General features: G+C 37.0%; 1 protein-coding gene across 1 annotated transcript in view; it reads left to right on the top strand.

Annotated features, from left to right (window-relative positions):
* Positions 1 to 9,174, top strand: part of LOC107559841 (voltage-dependent calcium channel subunit alpha-2/delta-1-like) — a 108,768-nt gene extending 99,594 nt beyond the window's left edge. The window contains exons 30-39 of the mRNA XM_016243846.1: positions 316 to 383; positions 572 to 610; positions 712 to 783; positions 884 to 1,036; positions 1,177 to 1,229; positions 1,321 to 1,376; positions 3,935 to 4,061; positions 6,023 to 6,135; positions 6,462 to 6,544; positions 8,332 to 9,174. Of these exons, the coding sequence (XP_016099332.1) occupies positions 316 to 383; positions 572 to 610; positions 712 to 783; positions 884 to 1,036; positions 1,177 to 1,229; positions 1,321 to 1,376; positions 3,935 to 4,061; positions 6,023 to 6,135; positions 6,462 to 6,544; positions 8,332 to 8,448 (881 nt within the window). The 3' untranslated portion in view covers positions 8,449 to 9,174. The remainder of the gene's footprint in view (positions 1 to 315; positions 384 to 571; positions 611 to 711; positions 784 to 883; positions 1,037 to 1,176; positions 1,230 to 1,320; positions 1,377 to 3,934; positions 4,062 to 6,022; positions 6,136 to 6,461; positions 6,545 to 8,331) is intronic.
* Positions 9,175 to 9,991: the final 817 nt, after the last annotated feature.

Raw genomic sequence — 9,991 nt, 5'->3', positions numbered from 1 at the left:
AATTTCCAACCAGTAGTACAGTAATTTCTCTGTGGTTAAGTAAAAAGGTTTATCTTTAAAAGAAAAAAAAAACAGTAATGTCACTGCTATTTAATTTGAACGAATTTGACAAGTTCTTGCGTAAATAATTTTGTTTGTGTTTTAATGATTCATCACTGATGACTAACGAAGGTTATGACTAATCGTTTGGTCATTCTCTACTGACCCTGACATTGCTTCATCTCATCATCTGAATCTTTTAGCATTATATTAGTTGACCTCGCGTGAGTAGGATTTCAACACCGATGACAGTGTGTGTTTTGTGTTATCATACAGTGGTGGGAGTCAAACTCAACGTGTCGGCCTGGATGAACAGCTTCATAAACGCTACCACCAAGAAAAATGTAAGCAGAAATGACCCTCGTTTCCTTATCAGCACTTGTGGAAGCTGTTTAGTCACAAACGCAGCCTCTCTAGATGGGACGATATTGCCGCCTGAGAGCGGAGATGAATTGACTCGCTCTAATAAATGTTGTAAAAGACTTGTTTCATGAATTCTTAGCTCTCTCCTCACGTAATTTCCTCTCCGCAGTGCAAGGATGAGATCTGCGGGTGCCTCCGAAATGATAAGGTAGGGTGCTTACTGCTTCATGCTGCTTTGACCTCTGTAGCTACTTATCTAAAGCTGCTTTCACTATCGGTTTCTGATGAATGGCTGGTTTTACTCCTCAGCAAGTGGACTGCGTGATTCTGGACGATGGTGGATTTCTGCTCATGTCCAATCAGGATGAATATATCACACAGGTAGAATATATTTACAAGGCTAATGCCGCAGGTCCAGCAATACTGTGTGCTAACAGTCACACAAAGACGTAGTTTTCATATTCTCACTCTGATGTTTCAGATAGGTCAGTTCTTTGGTGAAGTGGACCCTGTTCTGATGATCACGTTGGTTAATACCTCGCTGTTCTCTTTTAATAAAACCTACGACTACCAATCCGTCTGCGACCCAGAGAGAGAAACTAAAGCTGCTGCCGGACCCCGCTCTATATATGTGGTAAAGTATATGTGTCAGCTTCTTTAAAAACCATCAATGTAGGGGTTTCTGATAGACTTCTGTAATGTGGACACAAAGTCCAAAATTTTGATTGTTTGTCTAGATTGTGGCATCTATGTTTGTGTTTTTGTTTTTGACAGCCAACTATAGCAGATATGCTGACTGTAGGCTGGTGGGCCTCTACTGCGGTCTGGTAAGAAGAAATAGACACCACTCACTGAGAAACAGACATAGAAAAGGATTGCAGTGTGAAGTGGATGTTCTAATTTTTTTCTTCCTTTTAGGTCAGTTTTGCAGCAGCTACTTCTCAGTCTGACTCTCCCAAATATAGTGGGAACAGGTATGTTTCAGAAACAAAACCCAGAAATTCTGGCTCTTCTATTTGCATTCAAGAACTTTGGATTTTTTTTTCAATCAAGAACCTTTTAATTCTTTATTATTATTATTATTTAAATCAAGGAAATTTGATTTAAATTAAATGTAAACCCTGTCAACCAAAAAAAATTTAAATTGTGAACAATTTTATTCTAGTTTTAGTGTCTAGTGTAATGTTGTTGTTTTTTTGCTATATATGTATATGTGTGTAATGATACATATATCATTTTTTGGTTACACTTTATTTTAAGGTGTCCTTGTTACAGTGTAATTATACATTCAAGTACTGAGTAATATTAATTAACTGCATGTACTTACTATATGGTTAGGGTTTGGCTTAGTGTTACTTGCATGTTAGTATGCATAATTTATTGTTATTATAATAGTTAGTACATGTAACGTGTAACAAGGACACCTTAAAATAAAGTGTTAACATATTTTTTTTCCTTTTAAAATGTATTTATGTACCGTTTATAATTGTTTATATACATTTATTATTATGTTTCTTATATAAATGTATTATACAGTGGGAAAAATATTTATTTGATCCCCTGCTGATTTTGTAAGTTTGCCCACTTACAAAGAAATTAAGGGTCTGTCTGGTTTTTATGGTAGGTTTATTTTAACGTATAGAAACCAAAAAAAATCTGAAAAAACACATTATATAAAGGTTAGAAATTGATTTGCATTTCAGTGAGTGAAATAAGTATTTGATCCCCAAGCAAAACGTGACTTAGTACTTGGTGGCAAGCACAGAGGTAAGAAGTTTTTTGTAATTGGTCACCAGGTTTGATCAAATCAGGAGGGATTTTGATCCACTCCTCTTTACAGATCCTCTCTAAATCCTTAAGGTTTCTTGGCTGTCATTTGGCAACTTGAAGTTTCAGCTCCCTCCACAGATTTTCTATAGGATGAGGTCTGGAGACTGGCTAGGCCACTCCATGACCTTAATGTGCTTCTTCTTGAGCCACTCCTTTGTTGCCTTGGCGGTATGTTTCGGGTCATTGTCATGCTGGAAGACCCATCCATGACCCATCTTCAGTGTTTTGGATGAGAGAAGGAGGTTCTCGTCCAAGATTTTACAGTATGGCCCCGTCCATTTGCCCCTCAATGCGGTGAAGTCGTCCTGTAACCTTAGCAGAAAACCGCCCCACAACATAATGTTTCCACCTCCGTGCTTGACTGTAGGGATGGTGTTCTTGGGGTCATAGTCAGCATTTCTCTCCCTCCAAACATTGCAAGTCGAGTTAATGTCAAAGAGCTCAATTTTGGTCTCATCTGACTACAGCACTTTCTCCTAAGCCTTCTCTGAATCATTTAGATGTTCTTTGGCAAACTTTAAACAGGCCTGTACATGTGCCTTCTTGAGCAGGGGGACCTTGCGGGCGCTGCAGGATTTCAGTCCATTGCGGCATAGTGTGTTACCAATGTTTTGCTTGGTGACTGTGGTCCCAACTGCCTTAAGATCATTAACACGCTCCTCCTGTGTAGTTCGGGGCTGATCCCTTACCTTTCTCATGATCATCCTTACCCCATGAGGCGAGATCTTGCACGGAGCTCCAGACCGAGGCCGATTGATGGTTGTTTTGTATTTCTTCCATTTCCGAATAATCGCACCAACAGTTGTCTCCTTTTCACCAAGCTTCTTGCTGATGGTCTTGTAGCCCATCTTAGCCTTGTGCAGATCTACAATCTTGTCTCTGACATTCTTTGACCGCTCTTTGGTCTTGCCCATGGTGGTGGGAGCGGTTGGAATGGAAGATACAGATTGTGTGGACAGGTGTATTTAACAGATCTCTGTGTGGAGCATTGGCTGCTGTCAGACTCCTTGTGCAAACAAAAACCTCACTGGATTATTACAATTAATGTCAAAAATAATGTTTAGAAATGTAAACTGATATTTCCTAGTGACGCACTACAGCAAAAGATAGAAATAACTGACTCAAAATAATTTTTTTTTTAGCGAAAATACTAGTGGCCTAATTTATGTGTACTGATTTTTTTCCCCTTTAAAAAATAATTCATATATATTATTTGCAATTATTTAAAAAACAATTTGTTTTTATTTTTATACATCCTTATATATATATATAATAGTAATATTTATAATAATGTTATACATCATCTTTATCATATACAGTATATAAACATATATTACATGGATTGAATTATGTAATTTAAATGCATTGATTAAATTAAGTGAACTTTACATTTGAAATAAAGTAAAATTTAAATGGATTTCATGCAATGCTATCTCTTTGGATTTGAGACTTTAGTCTTTGCAACTTTACAGATCTTCTTTATGCACCAAGAGCTTGTAACACTCCAAAGAGAAAGGAAAACTTGAAATCGCATCATATGACCCCTTTAAGTTGTCAAAATTTTCAAGAGCTGCTGTAGTAATTTGCATCAATTGAACAAGCAGCATGCATTTTGTGAGTGTGCTTGATATATAGGCTGTTAATCTGCGCTTGTGTGTTTTGATATACACAGCATGTTGCTGGTGTGTTTGTGTGTTTGCAGCATACTCGGAGGATGACCTCTCGGATGCGTTCTCCAAAGAGAGCTGTATCACCGAACAGACTCAGTATTTCTTTGAGAACGAGAACAAATCTTTCTCAGGAGCTATGGACTGTGGAAACTGCTCCAGGTGAGGACTGTTTTTCTGTTTGTGTGCACATAAATCCATCCGCATTCCCTCCGTCCGCGTGTGTGGGAGTGCATGTGAGCATGTGCAGATGATGTCAGTGCTGTCTTTCTGTCTCTTCCTGGATAATTGCTCATCCCGGTAAGTCATCTCTCCAAGGATCGAGCAGCTCAGCTTTCCTTCTCTTTTTCTTTCCGTCCCCTCTGCCCGCTCCCTCGTTCCCCGGATCCATCCGATGTCCAGCCGGCCGTAAATCCCGCCAGCCGTGCTGTTTAATGTAACACCGCTAAAGCGAAACGTGTTGGGGTGGGTGGGGGCGCTCGGCCTGACAGAAACTCTACGCCTTTTTTACGAGCCCCACGTGTGACTCTGCGTACGATAGTTTTTCTTCCATGTTAACTACTTTAGACATGTAAAGTTTAACAAGAGCCATAAAGAGAAATCCATTTGTGAGAGCTCAGGAGCTCGAGACCTGAGCTTCGGCATATGTAATTCAATCTCGCTCGCAGAGACATCAACACCAGCTCAGGCTAAAGGAACACATGTACTGATGAGAGGACTGCAGGAATTGCAGAAAACAGAACATCAAGGAGACTACGGCAAATTAGACTTCATATTTCTTTAGACTTTTGCATTGGTTATCTAAGGTCTGATTGTCTTCTTTCAGCCCTACAGATATAGAGCTTTTTGGACAACACACTCCCCTCGGAGGTTATATAATGCCTCTGTTTTGAAACCTAGTGAGCTGCCTTACTGTCTACTGCCTACAGAGACACTAGGGTTGAATCAATACTGAAATTGTGGCTTCAGTACAGTACCATCCTCTGGTCCCATGGTATCGATACTGAATTAAGACCTTAGACAACAAATAAACAGTCTCAGCTGACTGATTAACTGCAAAAAGTGCCAATAAATTCAGTAATTCAATGTTAGTGTTTCATGATTTCTTTTTAAAGAATGAAAATAAGTGTTAAGTTGACAATTAGAATAATATATGTGTATTTAAATTTTTCCTACAGAATGTTGTTTTTTAATCAAAAAAGAAAATGTAAACTGTGAAATAAATGCAAATGTAATGTTTTCAGTGTTGTATACTGGGGCACAATAATATTTGCAAAAAATGTATATTATTATTTGCAATATTTAATGTTGTTGCACTTCAATGATAATTCAATCCCACCATATAAAGAGTACAATATATGTTACTTTTGTTAAACCTAACTACTGTTCGAAAGTTTGGGGTTGGTACATTTTTTTTTTTTTTTTATTTACAAAGTATATATATTTTGCAAGCCTCTTTCAAATTATACTTAACAAGGCTGCATGTATTCGATCAAAAGCACCAAAAAAACTGTGCATATGTGTTTGTGTGAGTGTGCCCCGATAGCCACTATGATCTGAGGCTCGTTATGCACAGCCTAGCATGCTGGGTAGCGGTAAACAGCCTGTGATTACCAAGAGAGCAGGTGATGTGTAACAAATAACTTTTATGCACACATCCCCATTTATACGTTTACATGCACACAGGCCGGTGCAAAAACCTGTGTCACTCTGTTTTAAAGCGAGGGAGGAGAGCTATAAAAGAGAACGCTATAAAGAATACTCATGACTGAAACTCGTTCGGCGATGACAGTACGTAACAAGCTGCCAACCGACGCAGATTTCCAATATAATATACTTATCTCCTGTTACACTTACTAAAGACTTGCACACATATTGGGACAGTTTTGGATATGTAAGATGTGTTTAATTGATTCCCGACAAAGAGCTTACGCATAATGTTTTGAGTCGGCAGCCGTTTATGCTTGCTTATGTTTACTGCTCCTCCCGTAAAATTTTGTCTCGATGAGGCTTATGTCTGCTTAGTTTAGAGATGCATAAACCATGATACCTGTCTTATGACATAAGCTGTTGAGAACTGTGAGAACTGTTTGTTTTACTGACTTTCCTACCTTTTTTCCAAGAATGTACCGGGCCGAGAAGCTCCCAAACACAAATTTGGTTTTTTTGATCTCTGACGCCAAGAGTTCCTGTCTGTCCTGCGATCCCAAACCACTGAGACAAGCTGAACAGCCCTGTATCCTTCAAATGATTCACTCGTGTTCAATCAGTAGAGCATGGTGCTTGAAACAACAGAGTCATGGGTTTGATTCTTAAAGGAATAGTGCACCCAAATATGAAAATTACCCCATTATTTACTCACCCTCAAGCCATCCTAGTTGTATATGACTTTCAGACAAGCCATTAGAGATCGACTGAGTGGTTACTATGTCTAAGTACCCACCCAAGAAATGGGTCCCAAACAGAGGAAACATTTTTTTATTTAATTAGTCCTCAAGTATCTAAGCCTGTCCAACCCTTTTTTTTGCAGCTTTGGCTATTGTCCTTATTGATGTTTTTCAGCTACTGGTCCTGATCCATGTGTGCTGACCCAGAACCCTCGGTACAGGAAAGGACCGGACGTCTGCTTTGACAACAACGCAGATGTAAGTTATAACCAAAATGGGTATTTCTCAACAAATGCATCTTCATCATTCACTGCTTGCTTTTCTTCTTTTTTTAACTAACATCCATTTCCTTTCTGTTTGCACATTGAATGCTCATTGGTTGCTCATCATGCCCGTCACTGTTAGGATGAGCCTTTGTGTCCAATCAGTGGCTCTTCTTCATTGACCTATTACCCATCCATCATTTTGCTGCTGTTTCTGCTTTGTGTTTGATGGTCAGTTTCATCGTTTTGTGTGCTGCCATTTATATTTCGAACTATTTCTTTGAATCGTTCTTAACTCTTTATTGAATTAATTGTAGCATGCTGGACTTTATCTGGTTGTCATGTCATATAAGGGTCTAGATGTAGGTTAAAATACTGTTTATTCATTGCCTCAGTATGGATCTAGAGGCAGGACGCCACTGCTTTCCTCCTGCTGTGAAAGTAGGAAGTGCATTTTCAGCTAGTTCCCTGAGAGATTTTCTGTGGAATAAACATAGGAAACTCCAGATGTGTTTCCATCCTAAGGTTGATGATAAGCCCCTATGCCTCTCAAACCTGGGGCATCCCAGGACTTTCATTGGCAAGCCGTTCACGCACATACTGTAGCACGCAAGTTTCAGAAGACCAGAACATAGACCATCAGTCAGAGTCGTGCATTATATCTACAGCAAGAGTTTTTGCATGCTTGTCATTGATTTGATTTATTCCTTTTCACTTCAACCAAAACATGTTTTGATATTCACAATATATTTTTCATTTCACATATATCAGACTTTCTTTTGATTGAGTTGCATTCTTTATGGATCTTCTTCCTGCTGGAAAAAACAACTTCTGATAGTTGTATATATATATATATCTTTAAACAAAAAGACAAGAAAATTACTAACTTAAAATAAAATAAAAACAACTTAAATATAGACCTTTAACAAAATTTCAAAGATAGTAAAATAACACTGGTTCAACAACATCATCAGCATGTGTTATGTTAGTGTTATTTGTATACCATTGCATTATTTATTAATGAGCTTTTTATTTTTATATTTTCAGCTTTCGTTTTAATTTAGTAATTTTAATATTTTTGTTTAGTGATTTTTTTTTCTTCATTTTTTATTATTATTATTATTGATTTTTTTAATTATTTTAATATTTCTATTTAGCTTTAATACATTTTTTGTATCTGTTTTAATTTTAGTATTTTTACTTCAACGTTCGTCAATTTTGAGCTAAAGCAACATAAAAAAACTATTAAAAATAAAACAATAAAAACAACATAAAACAAAAATTATTAGAAATTTTAGAACTTTTACTTCTATTGTTTATATTTAATTGTATTTCAGCCTTAATGCGATTTTAGTTTTTGTTAACAATACAACACTTGTTAATTAAACCAGAAACAAACCAGATGCGATGTTTAAAAAAAAAAAACTGGTATAAACCCTTAAGGTCTTTGCACACCGAGTCTGAAATTTTCACAGGTTAAAAAATAAATACAACCTCACGTTGTGTCAATCACATTTACTCACTGCCCTCGAAACATTCGTCTGTCATAAAAAAAAATTGGATCAGGTTCTATTTTCTGCGTTTTTGCATCCATAGCAAGCATTTTGATAGGAAAGTATGCCGAATACAAAAGAAAAAATAAAATAAAAATATGAACATTTCAGACTCTGTGTGCAAGGACTTTTAAGCTGCTTTGTCTGAACTGAACTGTCTGGCCTGACTGTTTTATGTAGGTGTGTTTATATGAGGTTGAAATCACTAACGTCTCTGTATTGACCGCAGGAGGACGCGTCTGACTGTGGTGGTGGCTGCAGTTTGAGTCCGTCTCTCTGGCCGATGTTGGCTCTTCAGCTCCTTCTACTCTGGCTGCTTACTGGAACCAGAACCTGTTTGTCCTGACCAGAGCATATCTACAGACTAGAAACAACAACTACTAACTGAACTGCTTATTATACAGACCACAACATAACCACACTTCGACTATATGACCTAAGATTGTTTGTTTGTTTGTTAGTCAGCCCAAAACAATACGACTAATGCAGATTCAAACTCTACTGTAAAATTGACACGACTCTTCAATTCACTGCCAAATACTGCCCTCTCAGACCAACCCGAAAAAGCAACACAGTCAGACACGAGAGACATATATACACTTATCTTTTTGACTTTTTATCACAGGAACCACGTTATGACCACAGAAATGGTTCATGCAAAATGTTTAGTGCCGCACATATAATGTGTCAACAGTGTGGTCAGAGACGGCTTGCAGCACCAGCCCGGATCTGAAGCAGGGTTTAATGGGACAGGAAAGACTGTTCAGCTCTGGAGCTCATTATGAATTCTGCTGGAAGTGAGCTTTGCAGCAGTAGTAGGTCAGTGATGCCACACCCAAGCCCTTTAGGCCCATCAAGGGCTGTTTTTCTTGTTTTATGTTCTTTGATTTGTCTGGTATGTGCAGTAGGGGAAATCTCATGAAGAAATCTGTAAGTCATATTTCACCTCAACATTAAAAGATATGAATATAGTATATACAGTACCATTGAAAAGTTTGGGGTTGGTAAGAATTCTGTAATGCTTTTGAAATAGGTCTTTTATGTTCACCAAGACTGCGTTTATTATTAAGAATACGGCAAAATGTTCTTACAATTAAAAAATAAACTGTTTGTATTTTAATGTTTTTAAATGTAATTAAATGTCAGAATGTTACAATTATTTTTTGCCATTGTAAAAGTGTTTACTGTTATGTTTGATTAATGCATGCTTGCTGAATAATATTTAAGTAATATTTTATCGCATAATATTACATTATCTAAAATAATGTAATATTTATAAAAATATTAAAAAAAGATTTTTTAAAAATCTTACCGACCCCAAAGTTTTAAATAGTGGTGTTGTGTGTATGCTTATGTGTAAATTATTTACAATTTAAATATATCATTATTTATTATATTTCAGATATTTTTTGCTTTTCACATTAGAATAAATAGCAAGGTTTTGGGAGAAAATCATTGCCATGAAAATAAAGTCAGTATAGACTTTCTTTATACAGAAAAAAATGTGTGTGTGTGTGTAATTTTTTTTTTTTTTGAGGTGACATATGACCTGGACATTTCTTTTGAGTTCATTTGAGATTCACCCAATGTGATTTTATCAAATTGTATCGTTATTTTTGCTAGGTCTTTGGGCTTGGCATTCTTTTGTTGCTGATTATAAACATCCCAGAGATCCCCTGATAACTCGAACATCTGAGGTAACTGTAAGCATCTGATATAAACGTTCGAAAAAACTGCCATGTTGAATGTCACGATTCAAGGAAAATTTCATATCAAATCCCATATGATTGCATCATCTGATGCGAAATGCAGACGACCCTAAAGCCTGAACAGGCTCCAATTAGTATAGCGAAGCCTTTTTTGACATGTAGAAAGTCACACGCTTGTGT

The sequence above is a fragment of the Sinocyclocheilus grahami genome, unplaced genomic scaffold, assembly GCF_001515645.1.
Source record: "Sinocyclocheilus grahami isolate Dianchi unplaced genomic scaffold, SAMN03320097.WGS_v1.1 scaffold22.1, whole genome shotgun sequence".
NCBI classification, from domain to species: Eukaryota; Metazoa; Chordata; class Actinopteri; order Cypriniformes; family Cyprinidae; genus Sinocyclocheilus; species Sinocyclocheilus grahami.
Note: the sequence above shows the minus strand (reverse complement) of the source record. Positions and strands in the feature narration are given on the sequence as shown.